Source organism: Atractosteus spatula, chromosome 7, assembly GCF_055471065.1.
Source record: "Atractosteus spatula isolate fAtrSpa1 chromosome 7, fAtrSpa1.hap1, whole genome shotgun sequence".
Taxonomy (NCBI): domain Eukaryota; kingdom Metazoa; phylum Chordata; class Actinopteri; order Semionotiformes; family Lepisosteidae; genus Atractosteus; species Atractosteus spatula.
Genome location: NC_142712.1, coordinates 34,146,500 through 34,174,394, shown reverse-complemented (window position 1 = coordinate 34,174,394; position 27,895 = coordinate 34,146,500). Strand labels below are relative to the sequence as shown.

General features: G+C 42.6%; 1 protein-coding gene across 1 annotated transcript; it reads left to right on the top strand.

Moving 5' to 3' along the window:
- On the top strand, positions 1-27,895 carry LOC148830830 (putative RNA helicase mov-10-B.1). Its single transcript, XM_088920132.1, has 22 exons — positions 1-242; positions 335-434; positions 6,703-6,875; positions 8,356-8,597; positions 9,674-9,923; positions 10,131-10,271; positions 10,647-10,809; positions 11,067-11,218; positions 11,618-11,788; positions 12,069-12,216; positions 12,451-12,612; positions 12,813-12,916; positions 14,044-14,141; positions 14,681-14,779; positions 15,194-15,302; positions 15,974-16,091; positions 18,129-18,320; positions 21,278-21,352; positions 22,821-22,946; positions 23,375-23,463; positions 24,255-24,373; positions 25,394-27,895. Exons 1-22 carry the CDS (start codon positions 115-117, stop codon positions 25,453-25,455), a joined length of 3,021 nt encoding a protein of 1,006 aa, XP_088776258.1. The 5' UTR covers positions 1-114; the 3' UTR covers positions 25,456-27,895.

Here is a 27,895-nt window from a genome sequence, read left to right as displayed (position 1 = left end):
ACACATCGGATTCACAGGCGAGTTCCTGCTGTCGCCGAGTCCGCTTTACATACGCGGTTCTGGTGCTCTTAAACGGGTTTTAGTTTGTTTACCGTTTCCGCTCGTCTAGCTGCGATGCCGACCGTCAGAGAAAATATGATAACGGGGCTGGACTTCATGGATTTCTTGGAGGAGACAAACAGAAGTTCGAAAACAGACAGGGAGGAACTTAAGGGCATCTACAACTCAGAGTTCAGAAACAGGTAGAAGATGCTGATGCTTCTGTAACGCAGTCGCGCCCAAGTTGTGCTTGTCCACTCTGCCCTCACCTGAACTGCTGTTTTTCTTCTCACAGAAACGGAGAAAGGCAGCCCTCTTTTTCCAGTATCGTTTATGCCTTGGTTAAACACCGCAAGGCGAAACTGATCAGAGGACAGCTGTGCTCCAATACGCAGGTAAGTGCGGAGCGCCGCTTCTCGTTGGATGTTCTCAAGTTCTGCTCGCGGAGATGGTTCCTTAAGCCCAGAGATCTTTAACTCTACAGAAATTGATTCAGATTAAAAACAAGTCGTAGAGTGAACGAGGTCAAGTTCATTTTACAAATTAGAGAAATTGCACTAAAGATCCTCCGACCTCATTTGAGCTTTAGTTCAGGAAGATGGTGTCAATACTGAACTGTATTCTACTTTCATGGGACGGCAGAACATAAATAATTACTGTTAGTGCTATGTTTTTTTCACGCACGTTAAACGTACCTACATTTTTTGTAACGTAGATTTAAATTCGTTCGGATTGAAAGCATTGGATGCAATATGTACAGTATATCAGCTTGGTTAGGAAAAATACTTTAAATTTTTCTATTGCTTAGACTGGCAAAAATGCCAAATTTCGGTGCACATTGGATTTAATAGGAAGTGATGTTGATACAAGATACATGTCACTTGCTGCTATCCTGTCGCCATTTGGTTGGTGATTATGTAATCTCAGACCATAAACATGTGAAAATCACATCTTGGTGAGGCAACAGGAATAGATTTGTTTCATAGCAAACAAACCTGTGAAAGCAGGGTCATGTTTTAGTGTGACAGTGAATGTGAAGTGTTGATAGTAATTCTGTTTTCACTGCTCATTGGGGGAAAAAAATGATCAGAATAACTCCCAGGAGCATTAGAGTCTTCTGTGGAAATTAATCCAGAAAGTTGAGCAGCAAAAGCTGAGTGCTGGATTCTAGGAAAGCTTCATACCTTAATTACTGTATGTGTGGCCCTTTTGCCAGGCTTCTGTGGTGCAAAACTGTTCTTGTAAATAATCACAAAAATAATAAAATAACACCAAGCGTAATGGTCTGCAAAATGTAAGTAGTCATGAGAAAAAATCAAAACTTAATTAATAATAATAAGTGCTTACACTTATATAGCGCTTTTCTGGACACTCCACTCAAAGCACTTTACAGGTAATGGGGACTCCCCTCCACCACCACCAATGTGCAGCCCCACCTGGATGATGCGACGGCAGCCATAGTGCACCAGAACGCTCACCACACATCCGTTATCAGTGGGGAGGAGAGCAGAGTAATGTAGAAACATTTACATTTCCTGTCATCTAATAATTGTCCTCAGTTGTGTTCTGTAGGAAACTGTAATTTTTGTTTACGGTAGTTGTCTCGAAACGATCTCTGGCAAGCTTCTTCTGGTTAGTGAATTGTATAGATGAATAGTGAATTCATCTATGAACTGGCTTCATTACTCTGCTCTCCTCCCCACTGATAGCTGGTGTGTGGTGAGCGTTCTGGCGCACTATGGCTGCCGTCACATCATCCAGGTGAGACTGCACATTGGTGGTGGTGGAGGGGAGTCCCCATTACCTGTAAAGCGCTTTGAGTGGAGTGTCCAGAAAAGCGCTATATAAGTGTAAACAATAATTATTATTATTATTATTATTATTATTATTATTAGTGTCTGAAAGAGGAAGAGGCTTGTTTCCGCTGTAGGAAAATCTGAGCATGTTATAGGCGTATTCTGTCTTTCGTTTACATCTTGCTTGCACACAAGCCTAGACTAAGAGACAGTTTTTTTTTCCATTGTCATTCATTTAATATCACCTTCTATGGAGGGCATGGTGTAGAAAGAGCTGCAGGCAGTAAAGTTTTTGCTGTCTGCAGGAAATGCTGATACAGTACAAACACTAACCATGCATGTCTGCAATGCTAAATGTGTGCTTTCCCTTATCTCACAGCTGCAAGTATTCATTGCATTTTGACTAAGAGTTACTGTAGGAGTTTGACTGAGAGTAACATGTTAAAATACACATCACATTTGGAACTGGGACTTTCTACGCGTCTGCTTTTGAAGCTGATGCTTTATAAATGTAAATCTAGATGTTGATAAATTACTTTTTTTTTGTTCATTGGTCTATTTTTGGAGCATGCCCTCGGCTTTGAGAAAGTTACAGTGCACTTGGGTCACTTGAATTTTCTCTACTGGTGTAAGTGGGGGAATTGCATTATCTCAGAACAGGCTTTCAGACGCTGCTACTATTTTGATTCTTGCTGAATAATTCACCAACACCAGCTCATCTTATGAAAGGCAGGGTGTTGTGTTTGTCCTGCTGGTGAGAGGTGAGAGGTGAATCCCACACCCTCACTCCAAGAAAAAACAACAAGACAGTCCTGAGTTGTCATGATCTTTCAGTTTTGTCTTCTGCAGTGTGTCTGTCGAGAAGCAAATGCTCTTAGTGGGTGTCACTCATAAAATCCTCCAGTCGGATATCTTGAATTTGTGTTATTGAACTAAGTCTGTCTAATTTTGAACACATTTTTGATTGAAAAAAATTACTTTTCTGGTTTGTTGGTACAATCTCTAAAAGAGCCTTCTGTTTTGAAAACTTCTAGTTCAAAAGCCTGTCTACTCTTAAATAATCTTTTTGACAGCGACCGTTATATTAACAGTGTCATTCCTGTCATGTCAACAACACTGTGAAAACTTAAATGTCCATGTTTTCCATTACCTTCTACGAGATGTAGAAGCAAACAACGACAATGGCACCAATTGGGCTAACAAAAAGTGGCAAGATGCGTGGAATAATAACAACCACAGACTGAAACAGTTTATCGACAAAGTATCTAACAAACCCGCTGGAAATGACCTACCCAGAAAAGCCTGGGTCAAGCTGAACCAACTAAGAACCGGACGTGGCCGTTTCCGGCCCACCCTACACAAGTGGGGTCTCATTGATGACCCAATTTGCGAATGCAAGGTGCAGACGGCCGACCACATTCTATACTCCTGCCCTCGCTTCAGGTGCCCCGGCAACTTCACTCATTTGGATGATGCCAGCCGCCACTGGCTGAGGCACGTGACTGTGACAATATAACTATGTAACTTCTGCATGTTGAGCTCATACGCATATATATATATATGAGATGTAATTTCTCCAGTATGAGCTCCACTAAAGAACAAACTGATTGTTGACGATTTGCTGGATGTTGATAATTTGCTTCCCTGGTGTCCATTTATCAGCTTCCAAAATGTGGCCTTTTGATGAAGTGCAGTTTTGTCTCTGGGATCGGCCTGCTTGTGGGTCCCTCTGGAACTGTAGCACAAACGATAACTGTGGTGGTGGCTCCACGGATTAACCACGTTGTCGACCTCTGTCGTTTGTAGCGCTGCAGTGCCAGGAGAGCCCACCTGCTTGATCCGTTACATAACAACTTTACCACTTTGTACTGCAATTGAATAAAGTAAAGGCACACTTGGCCTGGAGATGGCAGCAGCTCTGGCGAAAGTCGGCACAGCTGCGTGCTTCTAGTCTGATTTTCTACAGCTTGCTGACCAGCGGTGACTCCAGTTAAGCTTGTCTGCAGTGTTATCAGGTAGTGCAGCACTGTGTCTTCCTGAGAGTATCGGTGCCCTGAGCAACAATGTGGAATCACAAGGTGTTGAGTTGTTTTCCATGAGCAGAGTTTTGTCATACGATTATAATTACTGGTTCCCTACTCAAGGCAGTATGTGGATTCTGGGACGAATGGAGTCCTGTTCAAATTTCTGTTATGTTTCTGTGCCATAGCTCAGAGATGGGTCACAAAGGATCAATGTGTTATGTCCCTTTTAGCAGTGGTTAAATTATTTATGCCACGTGGCAAAAAAAAACTGCGTCTGACTTGCATGCAACATGCGCCTGACATTAGGATTGTGAGTTCAGGAGAGCCTATTAAACATCACTAAAACTTCAGTAAATATTGAACATCCTAAATAGGTGGTGTGAAAACTTAAACAACCCTTATAGATTAGCACCTTCTCTATGGGGGGAAAAAAGATGTCCCATCAGATGCTATTAATATATAGGGTGTTCCTGGGAATTAAGTTTATTTCCCCTGGTTACTGAACGATTTGATTTCCGCTTTTCTGTGTTTTGTTAGCAACCCCAGAGAATCATGACGTGTCCAGATGTTACAGCTGTAATTTTATTTTCTCAGTGGAGCTATGTGTGGTGACTCACGACTACGTTTCACCACACCCTAACGAACAGGCAGGTACGCTCCTGTCTTTTTGTATCTCATGTGTGCTGAATTGTCCTCAAAGGCAAGCAGCTCCTCATTTTTGCTGTCCTGCCAGTGTCTATTTTTAAACTTGCAGTCAGCTGAGTTCGCTCTCTTCTTCTAATTACCTTCTTATCATACTTTGTAATGATTGCCTTGAGAGAAGCTGTAAATGTAAAGCAACTCTATTTGTTGTCGTATTAAAAAAACTCATTATCCATCTCATTGAAACTCATATTATTATTATTATTATTATTATTATTATTATTAGCCTTATTAATGTAACCTTGTTTTTTAAAAAAGAATGCTAAGTTTCTGAGATCTTAAATGTGAAACTGAGGTACTTCCTTCAAAACTGCAGCAAATTAAGCAAGGATCAAAAGTGAAACACAAACCCAAGGACACAGAATGATGAGAATGGGCTGTTGCATTTGAAAACTTTACACAAAGGGTGTGGGAGTCTGGAACAAGCTGCCCAGCCATGTTGTTAAAAGAGATGCTCTGGCTTCCTTTAACAAAATGGAGGAGATCCTTGGACCAGTTAGCTGCTACAAACCCACTGACCTAGACGGGTTGAATGGCCTCCTGTTATTTGTAACTCTATGTTCGTAGAATAGAAAGTGTCTTGCTGGTGCTGTACTTACGAAACTGTCTGTTCAGAGGTCCAAAGGCACAGAGAGAAATTCACCTTGTGGCTTTTGCAAGTTTTTTCTCCCTGCTCTCACTAAACATGCCAGCGCTTGCGGGGCTGAGTACGTGTGTGAAAACACAGTATAGTGCACTATCTTACCTTCTCGGCTCGGACGTAGTGTGTACACCCAGACAGGCGTGGTGGGGTAGAGGCTCTTGGAAGAAAGGGGAGCGAGCCGTACATTAAGAACAGCTGCAGTTACACCTGCCAGTGGACACAGGTCCTGCAGGCCTGCTGTTGAAGGTGCACAAGAAAAGTTAGAACTTCCTGAATCATACTGTTTCTAAAAAGCTACTGCACTAAAACCACAGTAAAGCAGAGTTGACTTCTTGTAAAAGTGCACTAAAGATAAACCAAGGCATATAAAAATTAGTGGTTATAAGCATGACAAAAGCACCATGCACCATTTTCACCCTAGTCACCCTGCAGTTAACATCTGGCAGCCCACCTAAGCTAAGCAGGTGTGAGCCTGGTCAGTACCTGGATGGGAGACCTCCTGGGAAAAACTAAGGTTGCTGCTGGAAGAGGTGTTAGTGGGGCCAGCAGGGGGCGCTCACCCTTGGGTCTATGTGGGTCCTAATGCCCCAGTATAGTAACGGGGGCACTATAATGTAAAAAGGTGCCGTCCTTCGGATTAGACGTAAACCCAAGGTCCTGACTCTCTGTGGTCATTAAAAATCCCAGGGCGATTCACGAAGAGAGTAGAGGTGTTACCCCGGTGTCCTGGCCAAATTTCCCATTGGCCTTTACCGGTCATGGCCTTCTAATAATCCCCCTCTATGAACTGGCTTCATCACTCTGTTCTCCTCCCCACTGATAGCTGGTGTGTAGTGAGCTGTCGTATCATCCAGGTGGGGCTGCACACTGGTGGTGGAGTAGGAGAGTCTCCATAAAAACACTATACAAGCAATTATTATTATTTTCATAATGGAGCACAGCAATCCAGAGAACAGGCTGGCAGCCACCTGGTCCTCAGCCCTTTTCTTTCAATGCTAGGTCCCTGCTTAACTGCTTTTCACTCCCCAGTATTCCCTTGTGCCAGTGTTGGTGTTGGTAGCGGGGAACACCAGTGACTGTAGTGCAGCCAAGGTAAAACAAAGTGACAGGAGTTTTCACATCCCTGTCCCCTCAGTAACCCCCCATTCAGTAACGTCCCTCTCCACACACACACACACACACACACACACACACACACACACCACCCTCCCCAGTGCACTGAGTGTGGATAGTCACACTTGGTGTTGGAATTCACCGTACAGTAGGTAGTAAGACAGTCACTGCAGTAACGCTCTTTGACATTAGCACTTGGTGTGAGTAATTATCATATGGTTCAATGTTGAAATTCCTGTTATTTAGCACTAGAACTGCACAAAAACAATTACTGTATTCTTCCCGATTGATCGGGTGTTAGTTGGCTGGTTTTTCTAGTACTTCTGGGTTTCCTTGCTCTGTCGGCTCTCTTCTGAGCTGTAGTTTTGCCTCTCTGGCGCCGCAGGTGCGAGTGTCCTATGGTGACCAGTGGAGTCGGCCCCCGCAGCAGCCTGGAGCTGCCCCCATGCCCATCCCGAATGGAGCTCCTCTCGGATCTTCCCCTGCCTCTGGCCTCGGACAGGTGCCAGGGAGAAAGAAGCTGGCCAGAGCCCTCCTCCAGCTTCTGAAGCAGAACAGGTACCTGCTCCATGGTTAAGGTGTTTTTCAGCGAGTAGCTTACACAGCACTTTCCTTCCCAGGTGTTTCCAAAGTACGTGTAGATGGGGTCTCACCTAGCCTGTAATTGTTTACTCCTGACGGCCTAGGCATGGAGAAATGAAGAATTACCCGGGGAACTAAATCTGAATTTTGACAGGCCAAAATGAGTGAAACCAAACCGGAGTTTAGCCAGGTCACGGGAGACACCATCCACTACTCTATCATTCTCCCTTGTTATTTTTAATGACAAGTGAGCTGAACCACAGAATCAGAATTTTGTGTGCAGTCACCTCCTGAAACAAGGTGGAGTTAAAGTTGTGAGGAGCAAGTTATTAGGCACAGAATAATCCGGAATACAGTGATGGCTGTCCGTCGTGTCCGACGGTGACGGTTGTACTTCGTGCGGCTCATCTGTTTGGAAGGTGAACTACATGAAGAAACCTGTGCGGGAGAGCTTTTTGAAGTGGGAAAGCCGTTGCACTGGGGCAGTCCCACTCTCTCGACCTCAGAAGCCTGGGTCCAGTGGTACGAGTAGTCGTCGCGACTGGAGACTTCCTTGGTTGCAGTGGATGGCGATGAGGCCTTTCTGTACCTTGTCATGCCCATCGCTTTCCACGGAGTGTTGCAACAGTATAGTGTCCCATCACTAGGATTAGGACCCACACAGACTGCACCCTCTGCTGGCCCCACTAACACCTCTTCAGCAGCAACCTTAGTTTTCCCCAGGAGGTCTCTCCAGGTACTGACTGGGCTCACACCTCCTTAGCTACAGTGGGCTGCCAGGTGTGAGCTGCAGGGTAATATGGCTGCTGGCATGGAATACTGGAAACCACAGCTAATTAATTAAGCAATTGTATTCAGGCTGTGGTACCAGGGCATGCATCACAACAGTTCTCAAAGATGCTTTCTCTTGACTCTAATTTCTGACTGAGGACACCTCACTAGAACCAAGCTGTACAGGCCCCTCAAGGATTAATCAGTGTTGCTGTGCAGACCAGCCTTGTATGAAGCACATTGTCTGCATTCCAACTATACTTAAACAGTTACATGGGACTAAACAGTTCTAAGTTATCTCCACTGCACCTTGAGAGCCTAAGTGAACCAAGGTGAAACACAGCGCATTCCCACAGTTATTTAATTACAAAAATGCTGCTGCACTTAGAGCAGAAGGGAAAAGTACAAAGCAAATGTTGATTAAATTAAAAGCTGATTATTATAATAGAAACCTGGTTTTACCTTAGGATTGTCTTCATCTGAAGTACTGACCAGGCCCAGCCTTACATACTGTATGTTCTGAGGTCTGGCTTAACAGCGATGTAGCTAACAAGCTACCTGTGTGCTGTTTATTGTCAGTACCCAAATGGTCTTGTTTTGCAGAGATGGTTTCATCAGGCTTATTGAATGTCAGCAAGAGTTCACTCGATGTCTGTTTACCTGTTTTTTTTTCATTCATCCACAGATCTGCCTTCGTTGCTGACAAGGCAGGCATTGTGATCACATCAGATCATGAGTCCACAGACAACAAGATCACGTTCAAAGTCTCCCCTAATGATGAGCCCTACCACCTTCACTTTTACATTGAAAACAAAGGGGAGGACCCTGTGAAGTTTACCCTCTACACCCCTCTGCACAGGATGCGGTTTTTCAGTTTTGTGGATGAACAGCGTGTCACCAGGGCCCGTCCTCTCCTTCTCAATCCAGGTAAAGGACACAACAGTTTCACGAAGAGCTGCAAGAAACCGTCTTCTAACACAGAAGACTGGCTTTTAAAATCTAGTGGGGGGTAGTTATTTCTATGAATTCTAAGGAAGAAAAAACATATTTAGTATATTTAATCAAAAACGTATCTGAGACACCAGTTGCCCTCTTTGCTTTGCTAAATAGGAATAAAGTTACTTTCTTTACTATTACGGCTTTGATTTGAAAGACGATTTTTTTTATTAATAAAGCTGAAATGGTAGACAGTTCTGGGTTTGTGAATTAAAAGAAATGCATATTAAAAAATCCAAAACCTCCGTTTTACAGTAGGCTTAACTGACTCACAGTTGGACATAATATATCATTGATAACAACTAATACGGTATCTCTTTATTCAGACGCTTGGTATAAAAGAAATTACTTGGAAGGTTGTTTCCTGAAATGTGTGTATTAGTTTCCTAAGGCAATATAGATAATAGCAGCCAGGGGAGAGCGCTCTTAGAATTTTGATTCATTTATTAGCCAAAATATCAATATTCAGAACCCAAAATTCAAAATCTCTAGTGCAAGAGAGCCTTAAAACTACACTGCCTGGTCATCCAGCTTCTTTCCACACTTTATGCCAGAGCTGAGGCATCATATGCAGAACTGCTGTTGAACTGCTGTTGAACTGCTGTTGAACTGCTGTTGCTGCAGGCGACAGATGGCGCTGCTGAGCAGAAAACTAAGGGAACTAAGGGAGTGTTCTCAAGGTCAGGCAACCCTAGGCTTAGCTAATTGTGTACCTCACTTTTGGGAATCCCAGTCAGAGATGGCTAATGGCAGTGGTGAAACCCAGATCAAATCTAGTGACCTCTTGATTATGGCAAACAAGTCTGCTCTCCCAACCTTGGCGTTATCGGTTTACTTCCTTGAGAATCCCTGCCCTGACCCTTGGTTGTCAACTGCACATATCAATGTGGTATCTTGTTTGCGTTTCCCTTACTGGCATTACTGGTATTGAAAATGCCTAATTTTCAGATCTTGTTAGGTGGGCTTTATTAACACTGTTCCTTTTATTTTGTATTTGTGCTGCCTAGGCAACCGCTATGAAATCCAGGTTCAGTGCCAAGTTTCTCACTTTGGGTTCTTTCCTGTCACGGTGGCCTTTGAGTTCAGACCCCACGGCGTGGCCAACCCCAAGCCGTTTTACATCATCCGCTACCTGGCAGCTGTGGCCAACAGCAGCCTAGCAGATCAGCTGGGCCCCAGCTCTCCATACAGGCCTTACCAGAGGGCTATCCGCAGGCCTGTCACCATCCAGGTGGAGGAGGGAGTCCCACCAGAAAGGTAGGAGAACCTCAGGGGTGTAATTAAGTAAGAAGCCCAGCTGAGGTGTTTAGTAAAACCTGAATCATTGAATTCGTCAGGAATGAAAACCCATAGAGCTTCACCCAAGAAGAGTTGACTTGCATCAAAGCCCATCGCTCTGCCTCTTTTCACATGTTGTGTAGTTGTCATAGTAAGGTCTAATCTCACGCTGCTGGTTTTTCACAGCAATACAGTACAGGAACTGAAACAAGTGGTTTTTTGTGCGCCGTACAATTACCCCAATTACTTGAAGAACCTTGCGAGAGAGAGACTGGAAGACTCGGATAGGCTGTTCCCCACAGACAGAAACCAGCTACTTTCTGTGAGGTAAGAGAACTGAAGCACTTCCTCTTATAACCTGTAATATCAAAAGACCATTTTACCATTAGACTGGAGTGCAGGTTGAGCCGGGTTGTATTGTGACGGGGAAGCCCTAGGTCACGGCTGAAGTCTCCTTCACCTAACATATCAGCACTTCTTGATGGCAGATGCTTGCTGTGTTGTCAGTGAGAGCTGTGGTAGTTCTCCATCTAATGCTCCAGTCTTCCTGTTTCCCCTGCGGGCCTGCGGTGTAAATGAATCAGGTGGCCAGACACACTGTGTGCCAGAGGATCAATTTTTTCCATCACAGGGAATGTATAACTGGAAAGGATGTTGAAGATTGTTGTGTACAGAAATGGATAAGTTCTTCTCTGTGTTCAGGGCTCTCCTGGAACCTTCTCTGAATTTCGAGAACTACAGCAAGAGGTTCCAGCTGCTGCTACACTTGGAGGAGATTCAGATGGAGGTGGACATTAAGAAGTATGACATGGAAGGGCAGACCATGACAAAAGACCCTCAAAACAAGAAACTCCTCATTCTTCATGTGCGTAGAGACACTGCAAGACACTTCCCTTTTTTAGAATAACTGTAGGAAAAATACAAAGTCTGAGAATTATTTTTTAGTTTGTGGCTTCCTATGCCGATTCAGTGGGTCTCCTGATTCAGCTGTTTCTTAAAAGAACACACAGTTACACTTGAAAACCCACATGACAATGAGAGGGGTACTCTGTCATCAGTGGAAAGGCTTTGATAAGGGGTTTAATCTTCCTTGGTTTGTGTCTGCTGTGTCTGTACTCCCAGGTTCCTGGTGTGGCAGAGAACAGACCCTCTGTTCTGAGGGGAGACCACCTGCTCGTGTCGAAGAGTGATGACCATGTTGAGCCCATCACCAAGTACAAGGGCTACGTCTACAGGGTGGAGCTGGAGAGGGTCAAACTGGGTTTTTGCAAGAAGTAAGTTTTGTTCCTGTGTCCCCATTATTGATTATCCTTGATCTCTTCAGGTACAGACACAGAGTCCAATCACTTTCAGGTTTAAGGTAGTAACTTCCTGACAAATAAATAAATGTTGCAACAGTTTTGTGTAGCTTGTTGGAAATTTCTTTTATGTTGTTCACATCCTGTCTGGTCGCCAGTTCTTGTGAACTGTTGTATATCTTGACTTTAGGCAGCTCTGTTTTGTTATTGTTTTTATATTGCATTTGTATAATATAGGTGACGTCTGCTCAGTCTAATGTGGGTATATATTCTAAAGGATCAGTTATTGAATACTGTATTTTGACTTTTTGGGTTGAAACGCAAACCCAGGTCGTGAAAGATAACCTGTAATGTGTTTTATTGCTTCCTTCCTAGGCTACTGCATATGTTCATTCCCAACATGAAGTTTGATGTGACCTTCACCTTCAACCGGATGCCCCTGAAGCTGCAGCACAGGGCTGTGGAGATGGCAAACAAAAATGGGCTGGGCAAAGTGTTGTTCCCCACTGCTTCCGAAGCGCCTGACCAGAACCTTCCAGAACTCAGGTCAGTGTCAGGGGGACTTCCAATTGTATTGTATGAAAGTATGTGGACCTGCTTTCCTGAAACCAAGGAGAGTAAGATTCGGGGACTTTTACTTTGTGTCCAGACATACTAGTTGTTGTGAATATCCCAGGTCCACAAGGTTGTATCTGTACGTTCAACCTAACACCAATATCCAACCTGGTTGAATGAGGTGATATCGTGCTACCCAGTGACTTTCTTGAACACCCATTTCCTTGCGTAGTCTGACAGGTTAATTTCCGTGGTGCTTGTTTCTGAGCAGGCTGTTTGACCGGAACCTGGAGAGCAATCCAGAGCAGTACAGGGCGGTCCAGTGCATCGTGGCTGGAGTGTCCAAGCCTGCTCCCTTCCTGGTGTTTGGGCCCCCAGGAACCGGTAAAACAGTCACCATAGTTGAAGCCATCAAACAGGTTTGACCATATTGATTAATCTTGATGTTGTTTCATGTTGTGGATCCAAATTCATCATGAGGTGTCTGAACATCACAGACATTAATGTGCTGATAAGCTGCCTAATCATTTTCACTGCACATTTGGCTCAAGCCAACGCTGCTGGGTCACTGACTGGGTATATTCTTGGGCACCATGTTTTACATTAGTGCTTTTCGTCTCTACCAGACTCAGGTAAGACTCTTTGTGTTTCAGGTGCACAGATCGGATCCTTCCTCCCACGTCTTGGCCTGCGCCCCCTCTAACAGTGCCTCTGACTTGATATGCCAGCGCCTCATCAGGCACATTGATCATCACCAGGTGTACCGCATGTACGCCAGCAGCAGAGACCCCAACACCCTGCCCATGGACCTGCTTGTGAGTACCCTCAAAAATCAGCTTTCACCCTGTATCAAGTACGAGTTTCAGAATACCCTTCGATCAGGTGTATTGCTTATTTGATCATACATCTGGAATATAACAGCTGTAACGGGGGAACAGTAATAACTTGCATCTGCCCAGGCAAAGTGAAACACATGGCCATTTGTTGTTTGTAACCTTTGTGTGTTCTGTGGCAGGGCTGTTGTAACTGGAAACCCACACATGATTGCTACGTGAATCCTTCAAAAGAAGAGCTGATGAAGTTCCGGATCATTGTCACCACTGTGGTCACTGCAGGATGGTAGGCTATTAGCATGTCCCTGGTTTTCTTACAGACCCACAGTCATTGAAGTGGTGCTCTCAGCTGTCAGGGATCTGAACCCTTACAGCAGTTTGTGGGTGCAAATCACCTACAGCATGAGACATACTGGTGAGGGAATCAAAATTACTTCAGAGGCATGATTTTATGTTGGAATATTCAAGACTGGGGAATCAGTGCTTCAAAAGCTCTTTTCCAAATTAAGAATTTAAGCAAAGTGACAAATGAGAATAGAGCATTCTTCCCATCCAGCCTGTTTGGTAGTAGTAGCTCATTGATCCAAGGGTCTTATCCAGCCTTTTTTTTAAAAAAGGGTATTGGCTTCAAATAACATGGTTGGGAAGCTTGTTCCACACCCTGACAAAGCTTTGGGTAAAGAAGCGCCTCCTGTTCTCGTTTTTTAAATGCACTTCTTCTTAGGAATTTAAATGCAAATCAACAATGAAAATGAATTTTATCTGTTAATATGTTTGGCTGATGTTTCCTTAAAAAAACGGCTCACATTTAACAATATTAGTGGCATGTACTCTCCTAGGGATTTGCACAGATCTCACAGTATCCATAGAATGTGCAGGATACAACACATTAAGGAAGTGTAGGATTTAAACAGAAATGTTTAAACGGTCATAATGAAGTTGAATGAGCTAGAATAAGCCCTTCTCAATATAAAGGTTCTCCCAGATTTTTAAAATATTTTTGGCAATAGAGTTGGAATTTAATTTATAATTTATATGTGCACTTATTACCTCTTATTCCCTGCATACAACCATTGAACGTGATTATATTTTTTTAGGCGTATATAATATCTCTTATTGTTACTCTTATGGTTTTAATGCATTAAAATATTTTTATGATAGACCATATTAAAAGCAGAGTACACTGTAGCAGAACACCTATAAATGACTATAAAAACAAGACAAACACTAATACGTGTGGCAGAGATTCGAACGTTGGTTAAGCATAGAAAAGACTCGGGTAATCTTGAGATTTCCGTGAAACAAAAATAGGAAAAGGAGTGCAAATCTGCTGTGATAAACTCTCCTAATGGAAGCTGCTGCCGGGCCCCATGTTAACCTCTGTGGCTCTGTCCCGCTGGCTGCTGTCCGCAGGCTGGTGTCAGGAGGGATCCCATCAGGCCATTTCACTCACCTCTTTGTCGACGAGGCAGGGCACGCTGTGGAGCCCGAGTGCATCATCGGAATGGCGGGTGAGCTCTCTCATACCCACGGACAGCAGCTGTACAGGTCCTACTGCTGCTGCTGTTACCCCTTCCTCCCCTCCCCTGCTCTCATATCCTGTGTTGCGTTTCAAGCAAAACCCTGTGGCGTGGGGTTTGATTTAAAAACAGCCTGTGAACATACACTCGAGAGCATACCGAGCCCCGTTTAGCTGTCCTTCTTAAGGCAGGTGCACTGGTCTCAGAACACTAACGTATGTGTAGATGTTTTTTGTTGTGGAGTCTGGCAACTGAAATGAGGCAGTTCATATCCAGGCACCTTACTGTTCATCTGAAAGAGAAATATTCTGTTGACCCTGGTTAGCGCTACGTGACCCTAAATTGGATAAGCGGTAATTGAAAGTGATGTGATGTGATTGAGGGTGGTGTCAATGATCGAGCAGAAATCAAATCCCATAAACTAGTATAAACAAAAAACCAACGTGCTAGGGAGTATGGGAGTATTGAAAACTGCAGGAGATATGTTCCCTCACAGGAAGCTGAAACTGAAGCTCTTTGGAATTTTCCAGGGCTCCTGGATGGACACAGAGGGCAGCTGGTTTTAGCGGGAGACCCCAAGCAGCTTGGACCCATTCTCCGATCCCCCCTGGCGATTACACATGGGCTGGGTGAGACCTGGTGCCGCCTTCAGTATTTTGTACAGAGAAGAATAGAACAACTGCACCAGCCTACTTAACAATACAAAAACTGTGAGAGCGGTTTGTCTGGGACAAAATACTAATAGGTTTTCTACCTTTGAATTAGTTTACTGGTTTTAATGACGAAGCAGTTTAAGAAACATACTAAGACATAAGGCACAACTGTGTAGTACAGTGGTTACCACTCTGGACCTGTAACCAGAAGGCTGTGGGTTCAAATCCCAGGTGAGACACTGCTGTTTTACCCTTGAGCAAGGTACTTTGCTCAATAAATTGCTCTGGTAAAATACTCATCTGTATAAAGTGTCAGCCAGATAAATGAATAATTACATGAATTTAAATATGCACTGGCCTTGCTCAACAGGAGATTACTTGTTTCCATAGGGGTGTCCCTGCTGGAGAGGCTGATGACCACTAATCCCCTGTACCAGAAGGATGTGAACACGGGTCAGTACAACGGCATCTTTGTCACCAAGTTACTACGCAACTACAGGTATGATACCTCTGCGCACCCCAGTCTGCGCTTTTCAGCTCCACTTCTTTGGATCTTTGTTTCTCCTGTTCAGCACCTGCTTTAGTCTTTGGATAGATGTCCTATGAAGAGAACAATTAATCCAATGACCTAATTAAGATGAAAAGTAGATGACTGTATACATTAGTTGGTGGAACTGAGGAAGACTTATATTTTACTGCTGTTTTGCTGGTACATTTGAAATTTCTAACTGAACTACATGTATTGTGATGTATTTCAAACTGTCTTTGGAACAATTCTGTTAAACCTCAGGCACTGAAGTTTCTTCTTTTTGCAACAGGAAGCAAGCCCATCCATTTGAAAGGACTCAGCACATTTTATTTCCTCTGTGGTGTCCTATGTTTTCCTTTCACCCTCCAGATTTTACACGTCCAGTGCAGCTTGTGCTTTATCGTTCAATACACATTTTATAATGGCTGCAGACAGATTCTGTTCTCGGAACATGGTTAGGTACTTTAGCATAGTTACAGATCATGGTAACTCTGGCCACAGCATAGTTATTGCCATCTCCCTCATGCAAAGTACAACTGAAGCTTTAACTGTATGATGTTTTCAGGCAAGCCTTTTCACTGACGCTTCTTGTTAAAACTCTACCCCTTCCTAAAACCGGTTTGTCTCCCCCCCCGCCCCAGGTCTCATCCAGCCATTCTGAAGATCCCGAATGAACTCTTCTATGATGGAGAGCTGCAGGTGTTTGCAGACGAAATCCTGCGCAGCACCTACTGCAACTGGGAGCACCTCCCAGAGCAGGTGAGAGCAGGGAGGGGTGTTGCAGCACAGAGAGACGGGGAGCTCCGAGGTCACTCTGCCCAGTAAAGCAGGCGTCTCTTTTAAAACCACCGCACCAAACCTACTCTGCGTGGCTCGGCTGGTGAAGGTGTGCAGATTGAGCTTCAGTGGGGCCCAAGGCAGGACTGCAATTTGAGTCTGTGTGACCCGGGATTCACAAAGTAATGGGGTACAATTGGCTGGGCATTGCCAATTGCAGGATTGGGATTTGTTGATTAGGCATCTTTGGGATTTTGGGGATCTCATTTAGCCATTTCTTGAAAGAACCCTGGATATCAGCTTTAACAACCGAGTACCTTTATGAGTCTCCCATCATACTTAGGTAAAATAATACCTCCTTTTCTTAGTTCTAAATGCATTTCTACGACTCGTGCAGTATAGCAGAAGGTGCTCTTGTCTCTCCAAAAAAAAAAAAAGAGCTGTTCTCATGGCTGTGGGGTAGTCTTGTTCATTTGAGCCCCAGGGATTAGCCTCTCTGTTCTTCTCGAGGTGTGTAATTGAATTCTGTAATTATCACCTACATTCTGGGTCAAGGAAGCCTGCTGTTGAACTCGCTGAGCTCTGCGGCAGAGATCAGCTCAGCCCAAACAGAAAAAAACATCATTCCCATTTGCTGTGAAATGAAGTTTCCATTTTTTTCCTGTTTTATCCACAAATACACAGTCATTTTTTTCTCATAAATTTGGGAGACTTGAATTTTCTAATTCACTTATCTCTCCAAGGACATGAACGCAACGTAAAGAATCAGCAATTAAAGGCACCGTTACTGGCAGATTAGATAACTAGGATGTGGTACAAGGTTTCTTGCTGGGAGGGAAAATTCAGCTGTGCCTTAAGATCGATAAACTGCAAAATACTTGATATAATTATACAATTCAGAAGCGAAACCTACGTTACCCCTAGATCTGTTCAGAACCCAAGTCATAAGTTATAATTCAGTGCACGCTTAATCAGCGTAGGCAAATTGTGTGAATTGTTCTGATGTGACAGTTTGGCGATTCGTGTATAAGAGGCTAAGAGGACTGTTGCATATAGATACTGCTCTTTCAAGTTAAACTGTATATTGTATAAATAATTATGAAATTGTTATAATGAAGGCATTCTGCCCCACTGACCTTGTCATTTTATTTGTGCTTTATATCACAGTAACAGTTTCCATAGCTACAATCCCAATAAGTAGTACATTTATTCAAAAAATAAATGTAATGAAAACGTACTGTTGGCACTCTGACAGCATAGAAGCCCAAGTTTGGAAGCCAGGCTGCAAATCAAATTGGGGAAGATCTTACACAATTCTAATCACCGAATAATGGAAGACTAGTGTTGTCAATGGTTTTTTCCAAGGTTTGGTAGGAGAAAAGATTTGGTAGTTTGTATTAAAATTGAAGCAATAACTGCAGTTACTGTAAACCACTCTTTACAGTTGTGCAGCTGAGTGTTTTTATTACTCTTATTATGCTGTGACTAACAAATGCAAGATTTTTAGTCTTGCAAGAAAAGTCCAACACCATATTCCAGGCCACAATACCCCATCTCTCTTCTTACCTTTTAGAATTTATCTTTGAACAAATGCAACATTTCGAACACTAACCGTTGCGAACACTACTACATCAGGCTGTGTGGCCAATTAGAACTTGTAGGCATAGTGCATTTTTATTTGAGTCCTCTAGATGGCAGAGCTGTACAGATATCGAACCGAAACCCAATACATGCACCCTGGGCTATACTTTGGGTCACAGTTTTCCGTCCTGAGTTGGAATTTAGGTTCCTGCCAAGGAGGAGCAGGTTGGGAGATGTAGATAAAGAACACATCTCAAGGGTTTTTAATGTTAAGCCATGGTGATGAATTCTAGAATACTAGTAAGCCAGATCTTTGGAACAGTAAGAATGGAAAATTGGTTAAAAGAAGAAAAGCTGGAATTCCCAGAGTCAGTATTGGAGATAAATGCATTCACTGAAGTGTTGAGTCTCGGTAAGTTAAGTCTTTCTTCATTTCAGGGCTTTCCCATTATATTTCATGGTGTACTGGGCAAAGATGACCGGGAGGGGAACAGCCCATCATTCTTCAATGTGGCAGAGATGGACATTGTCATCTTCTACCTCAAGAAGCTGCTGCAGACTCAGGGCAAGAAGGGTACGGGCATCATCTCTACCAAGGACATTGGCATCATCGCCCCCTACAGAAAGCAGGTACAGTAAGTGCGAGGCCTGTGGTGGACATGCTACACAGCTCTGTAACTGCGAACAGTGCTGCATTGAAACTTTTGTTGGTATATTGATTTAGCCCAAACTTTTTGACCCATTAGGAAAGGTTTTTTTCCAACTCCTCTTTGATTCAAAGTTTATTATAAAATGTGATGTTTCCAAGAGTCCTAGGATTGCTGTTGTTTGGAACAGTATTAAAGATATTAAAGATGTAAGTTTCCAAGTGACTCAGCTACTAAAGCATTTGATTGGAGCTCTTGTTGAACTTTTTGGCTCAGACAATGTACATGTGTTCCTGGGTCATGTCTCTGACTGTGACACGGATGCTTCTGGCCAAGAGTGGTTCCTGGAGCATGCTGGGTAACTAGCCTTTCAGTGAAGTCAGTGAAGTGATCACTACTTCTTGTCAGGCACTGTGAAGCTTGTTATGGATTAAATGTAGAATGACTCCTAAGGTCCGTATGTTAGAGGAACACATACATGTACCTCGTTCTCTCCTGAACAAGTACAATAGTCACCGTTGCATACTCTTCTAATAAATATACATTAGTTTGTTTTTGTAACTACAATGCACATTTTAAAAGCATTGTATTGCTTTACAGATGTAAACAAGTGATCACTGCATACAACAAATGTAAGAAACCTCATGTTGCACTATTAGCAACAATACCTACTTCCTGTCAGGGTAGTTAGTAGGAAAGTCATTTTCACTTCTTTAACACTGAATGCAAATTCAGTTTCTCTGCATCTTTTGTTTGTGGCTGAACAAATACCTAAGATATCAGGATCTAAGCAAGACTGGGCTTGGTCGGTACTAGAATGGAAAATGCCTTGAATGGGTTAAAGATAAATAGGTTTTCTTGTGTAACCTATGCTGATTGACCAGTATGTGGTGTACTATCCTCTGGTTGTATAATCCAAACCAGCGCCCCAGTACGGTGATTATGGACACTGTGCAGCAGGAGGTGTTATCTTTCAGATGACCTAAACCAAGATGCTGACTTTTGGTCTTTGAAGTTCTTTTGGCTGTTAGTAAAAGCCAGGGTGTTTACCCTGTCATCCTGGTTAAATTCCATTCTGGGAGTTCATGATCTGCCCTCTGTAACTTTCTCCCTGAATTCAATTGGTGAGCGGTGTCTCTCTTCTACCCTTGATCTGCTGTGTCACGCATCACACATCACCCAGGTGGGCACTACACTTCAGTGGTATATAAAGTAGGTCCCCACCTGCAGTCTATACTATACTGTACTAATCATGTGCTCTCCTAATTATCATTACAAACTCTTAAATATACTGATCATATTGTAAATAATATTAAGGTTTCTTGGAAACGTTTGTAAGGATTTAGGATGGGACGTGCAGAATCCCAGGCTCAAATGCAGATTACTGGATGGAGTAAGAACTCTGTGTATGTGTATGTGGTCTCCTCATAAGGGTCTTTTGACAATCATAAAAGAGGAATCTGAATTGCCAAGAGTGGAACAGACAGTCTAGGCTATATATACTGATGGAAAAAAGAAACGCAACATTTTCTGGAATGAGAATACTATAGTTATAGATTATGTACTTTCACAAAAAGTTGTCAATTTGTTTTAAGCCCTCTGACTAGCAATACAGCTGTTGCAGTGAGTCATTGCAACTTGCCATTCACAGGAAAGCTTGTTAGGTGCACTTTTTCCCAACGAGGTCCAGGTGGAACAATACCTTATGTCACCTTTAAAAAGACCTTAATTCAAAATTTAGGTCATTGCAAGAAAAAGGCCACACTTTTTCTCCGTAATGCCTCGAATGTCAGCAGAAGCAAGGGAGAGGCAGGCATGTCATGTGCCAGCGTTGCCAGACACTATGGAGTGAGCCACTCCACTGTGTCCTGACTGCAGAGAAGGTTTCAGCAGACCAACAGGACAGATGACCGTCCAAGATCCGGTCGCCCTGGAGTGACCACACCAGGGCAGGACCGACACATCAGACTGGTCCATCTGAGAGATTGTTTCAGATCTGCCACCCGTATTGCTGCTAAAACTGCCGGCAGACACAATGCCCGCATCAGTGACAGGACAGTGAGGCTCCATGCCGCTGGCTTTAGAGCAAGGTGACCTGTCAGAGGCCCTCTGCTCACACCTCCTAGACATCACACCGGACTGGCTTCGGCCAGACAGAGGCTGCGATGGACTCGTCAGCAGTGGCATCAGGTCCTCTTCACGGATGAGTCACTCTTCAGCCTGTTGCACGCACATGGGAGGGCCAGGGTGTGGACGAGGAGGTGTTGCGTTTCTTTTTTCCATCAGTATATTTTCAGAGGCCAGAGAAACCGGGAGTTTGTGTTTCAAAGTTATACAAATTCAATTATTAAGCATTTGACCTAGTTTCATTCTACATACCACTAATCTTTTGTAAACATGTCTGCGAACAGGATTAATGTTTTTGTGACCCAGGAGATAAATTGCATAACTTACAGAAATTAACCAACAGGAAGCATAATAATCATGACCTAATATGTTCTCACACCCTCATGCTTGCTTTTAATGACTTAGTGTTAAGCTCTTCTGTTGGTAATGGTCTAAGACATGTTTTACATGCTTTTTTGTGGCATTTACTTTCAGAAATATATCACCTTCTATCTCCTGACGTTCTATCCACTTACATTGAATTTAGTTTAGATTAACTACTTAACATTTATATATAGTTATAAATTATGTATACATTTGTATATATAATTCATGGAGATATGAATTTACAGATTTTGAATAAATTAAGTTCTGTGACTTTTTCTTCAGATCTTCCTTCCTTATGCTCTGGAACTGTTCTGTGTAGATATCTGTAGTTTTTGTGTAAGGCACTCAGTATCTTGACGGCATCTTCTAAAGCCCATTACAGTGTAAGCTAACCTCCTCTTCTTTATAAAGACTAACTCAGATTTTTCTCTTTTTCTTTGCTCATAGGTGGAAAAGATCAAGAAAGCCATTTACTCTGTTGACCAAGATCTTAAGAATCTGAATGACATCAAGGAACTGAAGGTATGGTCAGAGAAGCAGTGGTCAATCTTTCATTTAAGTGTTCTTTGAAAATAGGATGTTTATTTTGAATGTTGCAGATAAACAGGATTAAAGTGCAGGATAAAGCTCAGGTGTGGGACACATGCAGTACACGCCCATCTAAAGAGCTTTGAATCACTGCTGAGTAAGAACAACGTGCTCGCTGTTTAGCTCGTGTGTAGCTGTTTCTTAAGGGTTTCTGGATCCTGCTGCTCCTCACTACTGGTGCTTTTTGCTGCCTTGGTTTTAGGTCCCTGCACCTGTCTGTAGTGTGTAGCTCAGCTAGGGCTTGTTCAAGGAATTTATCTGAAGCTGTACACTGAAAATGTGTGCATTACACCTTAAGAAGTTAATGAATTCTCCGTGTTTACTACACCACATGCTGCCAAAGAAATCATTACCTCTAAACAAGTGGTTCCTAATCGTGGTGGTGGTGACCCATACACCTGCTGGTGTTCACTCCATCCCTCCTTCGTTAGATAATGGAAGCCTTACTAAAAAGTTGCTTCAGTTGAATATTTGCATTTTGTTTTTAGTCACAAGTGTGGGATTTTATTTCACTTACAAAGTGCAAGGGTTAAAGCTCCACTATGTTTAAGAGCTGGGAACAAACAGTTCAGATTAATTTTAGATGATTAAATCAGTGAAGGGTTTGATGGTGTCAGTGGGGGCTCGGGTGGGACAATAACCAACGGGTGTGGGGGTCAAGAGGACAGGACCGGGAACCACTCACGAACAGCGAGTGATGTCAAACAGACAACGACCTCGGGCACGTGACCTAGTCATCAGTGACGCAGGCTGGTAAACGTGGAAAGAGTTCATCTGTAGATGAAATTCATTAATTTGCACAATTTTGTAATATGTGTGACACACCAAGGTTAATGTGCCCTAGCTGACTTTTACATGGGTGGGCCGAGAAAACTGACAAAAATGCAGCCGTAAGGTACAAAACAGTGCAATTTATTACCAATACAGGGAAACACAATCTAAAATGCACCAAAACAAAAGCCTAAGCTTCTCTTTGAACTGGTATCAAGACTTCTTCTAAGTCCCTAACTAACATAACTGGCAACTAAGGTGCCTCCCGGCTTCACAAAACAGTTCTCAAATATAGGTCTATTTCTCTGTCACTCTTAGAGATTCTCTGAAACACTAACCACTTTTTAAACTCTGTCTTTAACTCTCAGAAGAGGTCAGGTGACTGAGGGCAGCAGCTCCTTTCCCCCAAAGCATTCTGACCTCCATCTTGTCTGAAACTACCACCCCTCCACAACTGTCAACTGTGCAACACCTGGTGATGTGTAATGCTTCGGTTTCCAGAATCCCCTGACGTGATCTGTAACTGGTCTTTGTAGATTTCCCCAGTCTGCTGGTCTGGGCTGTAGCACGCAGAGGCAGACAAAAGTTTGTGCTTTCATGATCTTGAGTGTGTCCTGTGACATGTTGGCAGGTGGGCTCCGTCGAGGAATTCCAGGGCCAGGAACGGCGAGTGATCATTGTGTCCACTGTACGCAGTAGCCTAACCTATGTCAAAATGGACGAGGACTTTAGCTTGGGATTCCTTAAGAACGAGAAGGTAACGAGTGGCTCTTCCTTGGCTCAATCTTAACCCAAGATTTTCTCACTTTAATGTTTTAACTTTTCTTTAATTGAACTTTTTAAAATATTTTCTTCACTCAATCCTTAGCTTCAGAAATTTAATGCTTAAAGTTTATAGGTTCAGAGAGCAGGAGCTGAAAGAAGGCAGTCTGTCCTGAACGTAATACATTCTTACACAGCTGTTTGTGAGCGGTCTTGTTGGCGATTCACAAATTTCCATAAAAGCATTGTAGATATTGCTTATGAAGCAGGGATGGGGGATCTTACAAATAATCGCTGCAAATTTCAGTCAGGACACCTTTCTGTTCAATCACACACATACGCCTGTCGGAGGCTCCCAGTATGACAGTAAAACAGTGTGTTCCCATTGGCCAGTGTTGACTGTGGCTGGTTGTGTCTCTCCAGAGGTTCAATGTGGCGATGACCCGAGCCAAGGCTCTGCTCATTGTGGTGGGGAACCCCGTCATCCTCAGCAAGGACCCCACCTGGGGACGGTAAGGCCGCTATGGGCATATGTTGTCAAACACAGGCCTGTATTTGTCTTGCTGAGGCCTGACTGTGGGGCAACTACATGAGTTTCATGATCATATATAGGGCTGCAGGGTTTGTGTTTTCTCATTCACTTAATCCTGTGGTCTTTCAGTGTGCATTTCCAATTCACTCCATGGTACTTACTGTACAACACATTCACTGTGATATTGAACCCATTCATTAAGGACCTGATTATAATTTGCTTGCAGTTGGCTGGATCCATTTCTATGGCTATGGCTATTTGTAAGACATGGTGCAGTACTTTACACTGAGTCACTGTTCCTCTCTTTGTATACATTGACTATAGTCTTTATACGATAACTTCAGTTATATTATAACTCATGATTTAAGGCTGACTTATAAGAACTGCTGGTCAGTGGATATTGAGGACCAATGGTGATCAATTCTGCACATGCAACCTTCTGCTCTGGCCTACATAGACAGTGAAAGGCCGTCAGTGGACTATCCAGATTATCCCTTCGTACATTAGTGCAGTCCAGAGCCAAAAACATACTAGGCCTTAACTTAATCTCTTCTGAGATGTGCTTGTTTTTCGGTCCGTTTATAGGGTACGGTCCAACCACGGCTCTTGCACCATTTCATTTTCAAAAAGCAGTACTAGAAATCTTTTTAAGATGTGTGAGGTTTTTAACATTCCCTGTGACTGTCCTGTTTTGCTCTGGTAAAGCACAGAGGCTGCAGGAGGTGTCAGAGAAGATCACGTGTGTTCATGTACAGTATTGTATCACTCTAGGTTTCTCAGGTACTGCACAAGTGAACGAGGGTACACGGGCTACGACTTCTCCAATGATGAGGGGGAGGATGAACTTGTGACACGGCTGGCTTCTCTGGATCTTAGCGCTGAGTCTCAAGGTAATCGTCCAGCAGTGGGGTGTAATCTCGCTTATTTTGTTTATCAGATTGGCATTCTTACGGCTAAAATGAAAACATTAAGATTCCGATTACAGTGTTGTTATGAGTGATGCCAGAAGTTCTTTTAGTTGACTATCTCAAAAGAAGCTGTTTACAAATATGCCTTTATTTTAATACTTGTGTGAAGATGATTTGAATGCATCGAATCAACATACAAAATTATTTAAATGTTCACTGATTTCTGAATTTCTTTCATCAATACTTTGTTCCTTTACATTATGAAGTTGCCTCATAAAGCATAAACACATTTATAAATACACCTAGGTCAAAGTCAGCCATCTGGAGACTCCAGAATACAGTAAAAAGACACTGACTGACCTTAAAGCACTAAATAAAAATGCCAAAAATTAGGAAGGAGGTAAATCGGATTTTATTCGCAGGATAGTACATTGAGCTGTGATCTGTGGTGTGAAGAGGTTATGAAAGCCCTCTAGAACAGGCAGGTGGTGTTAATTAACACCAGGATTGACAACTCATTAATTCTACAGACTGTAGTTAAAAGTCCAAATTGCCTGTAAATCTGTAAATGTTACAAATATGGCCATGAATCTGGGTGAAAATACTGCCAATAATTTCTTAAAATGTAGAAATTAACTGTGATGTGAACTTGCTGGTATAAGCACATGCAGAGCAGATTGGATGTGACATACGACTGAAATCCTCATTTTATTTTCATCCAAGATGAACATACTCACCCTCTCACCCTCCACTCTTCTTCCACCCACCTGTCACTCCTCACCCATCAAGCCTCCTGAAATTAAAGTCTGGGCGTGGGTTTTCCCCCCCACTTGGATAGAAATGAAGGCAGGGCCAAATTTCAGTCAAAAGAAGCAGGTTCGATTTTTTTAGAAGCTTCTATCAGAAATGTTTCTCAGTGTTATTCTGAATACCGGGGCCTGCTGCAGACTAACCGCCATTCCCTGTGTCCCTGTGTGCTTCTGCGTCTCCGCTCTTCCCCAGTGGTCTCGGAGGAGAGCGTAGTGCAGCAGCAGCTGGAGCCCGAGTGGAGAAACGACATGTGACGGAGAGATTCGCCAACGCCCAGAACAGTGAACTGCACCAGAAAGAATTGAACGTAATTTATTTTTCCTCCTCTGTGATCCATGAGGCATTAGCATTAATGTAGATGGAGAAACATCTACAAACAGCTGTACAATGCAACTGTTCAACAAGAACAGACGCAGGCATCCGTTAACAACAGAGGACATTATCCATGGCAATCAATTTATTAATGTAATTGATGACAATGAAGGAATCCCATCTGTTCCACACAGTGGAAGGCCACTTAATTCACAGGTAATGTTTTTTTTTTCCAACCCTATACGATCAACTGTACCATTTCTAAATTCCCTATCTTACCAGCTGTATACCCCACGTGAAAGTGCCTTAACCTGCATTTATTTTCGGACGTAACTGCAGTGTTTGCTGTAAAACATTATTGGGTAGTTTCACAGGCAGCCGCATCCTCAGTGCAGGAGCCTCTTGTTCTGCCAGAGCAGCTGTTTCCCGCCCTTTACAATAAGTAGCACAGGAAATATAAAGATACATGTACTGCCTGGAACTATGGCAGAATACGAGTTAGAAGCATCGTTTTTCCAAACCAGAGGTTTTTACTCTAATAATTATCACTAAGAGTAGTATATTGTTGCATCCCCTCAATACTCAGCCCTCAAGAGTGACAATCTATATTTTTCCACTGGACTATCATCCCGATTTATTGATTACACTCAAGTATGGAAGTTGTCATCAGGTCACAAGGATTTCCCTTTTTTGGCACAAGAAAAGCTAAGAATAAACCTTGTAGTGCGATTCACCCTTTAAAAAGGAAAATTCATGTCCGCCTTGTCCGTTGCAACTTCTGACACAAAGTGAGTTTTAATAACTAAAAATCATGTTGAAGTGAGACTGAAAAGTTACCATTGCATTTGAAGCTTTTGTCACATTTAGTGCCTTATGCAGCTGAATCTAGTATTGATTTAATACAGAATGTTGAAATGGAAAGAACTTTGAATTAAAAGTGGTCAGGAAACTGACTAATTTAAAGATGCAGTCTAAATGTTTGAATTAAAATGCAGCATTTAAGAAAGCTGGTTTACCCTGATGTTCAGCATGGCCCTCATCTTAATAGCAAACTTAAAAGGTATTAATTTACACTCTACTGAAACTGGGTAAAATCAGTGAAGGATTAGAACATAGATTTTAGGAAATAAAGAAAATTTGTAGTGAGTTTTATTGTAATACTGGCCATTGCCTGCATCTTCTAATGATAAAGGTTATATCCTCTGATGTGTTACTGGAGAATGAAATTTAGTAAGAGTTCTCAGCAGCAGCTACAGCATTTCAGGATGTCTCACTTAATAACAATCTAATTTTAAGGAGGATTAATTTATAGTAATATGTTGCTACCTTCAAATGGTCAGTTGAAGACTGCCACTGACCAGGTTTTATAAGAAAATGTGATTCAATTTATGATGTTACTGGTTTTAATTGATACTGTATTTCTTAGTGGCTCAAGTTAAAACTTTTTTACATTCCCACTTATGCCAGCACAATTCTTAAAATACTTAATATAACCAGGAGTGTCATTGTTGAAAACTACTTCTTTACAGATTACAAAAAATGAAAATCTAAGCTAACAGGACAGTAGTCCATTGCAGTCATATTACATGTTTTGGATGCGAGTGGCTTACTTGAACTTACTTATCTGTTTAAATAGAGGTAAGTATTTAATTATCCCTCATACTAAATCATGCAAGGTCCATTTAAAAGTGAAAGCAACAGACCCCTTTTTTACACAGTAGGTCTAGTACAGCCCAGCTTTAGCATTGAAGCTGATATGCTGGATCAATTAGCTATGATTATCCAAACGAGCAGGATGGGCTGAATGGGCTCCTCTCGTTTATAATCTCTCTCATGGATGTACAGTAGGATTTTATTTGAGGTTCTTTTACTCCACAACCTACCTTCCATCTCAAGTACTGTTCACTCTGAAGTAAAGCAAACAATCCTTTAGACAACATTTTGAAAAAGGACAAATCACACAGTCCAGTATGGCAGTCAAATGGTTTATGTATAATGGGTTTGAAACTGCCTACAATGCATGTTGCCTCAGTTTGGTGGAAAGGTTGAACAGCAGAAAGCTGGTTTTAAATATTCCCTTTTGTTAGATGAATAAAATGACATTTGGCCCTTGTACAGAACTACAGCTACAGTTTGTTTGGCATAAAGGTTTTGGATTATTTTATCAGTTCCATGTTGGACATGCAGAGTCAGGACACAGAATAAGTACATTATAACACTCTCCTACCCTGCTGTGGAGAGGAAGTCTAGCAACTTGTGCTCTCTACATAAATTCTTAGATTGGAACATGTAAAGGAATGGCAGTTGGACACTTATCCAAGGAAAATGTACACACAGCAGAAGGAAAACAATGTTTTAATAAAGCTGTATTTTTACTTCAGG

Excerpts from the sequence above, each read along its gene's own strand:
- LOC148830830 (XM_088920132.1), top strand. The coding sequence starts at position 115 with ATGCCGACCGTCAGAGAAAATATGATAACGGGGCTGGACTTCATGGAT. Across the intron at positions 9,924-10,130 it reads GAGGGAGTCCCACCAGAAAG|CAATACAGTACAGGAACTGA; the intron begins GTAGGAGAACCT and ends GGTTTTTCACAG. Across the intron at positions 15,303-15,973 it reads AAGTTACTACGCAACTACAG|GTCTCATCCAGCCATTCTGA; the intron begins GTATGATACCTC and ends CCCCCGCCCCAG.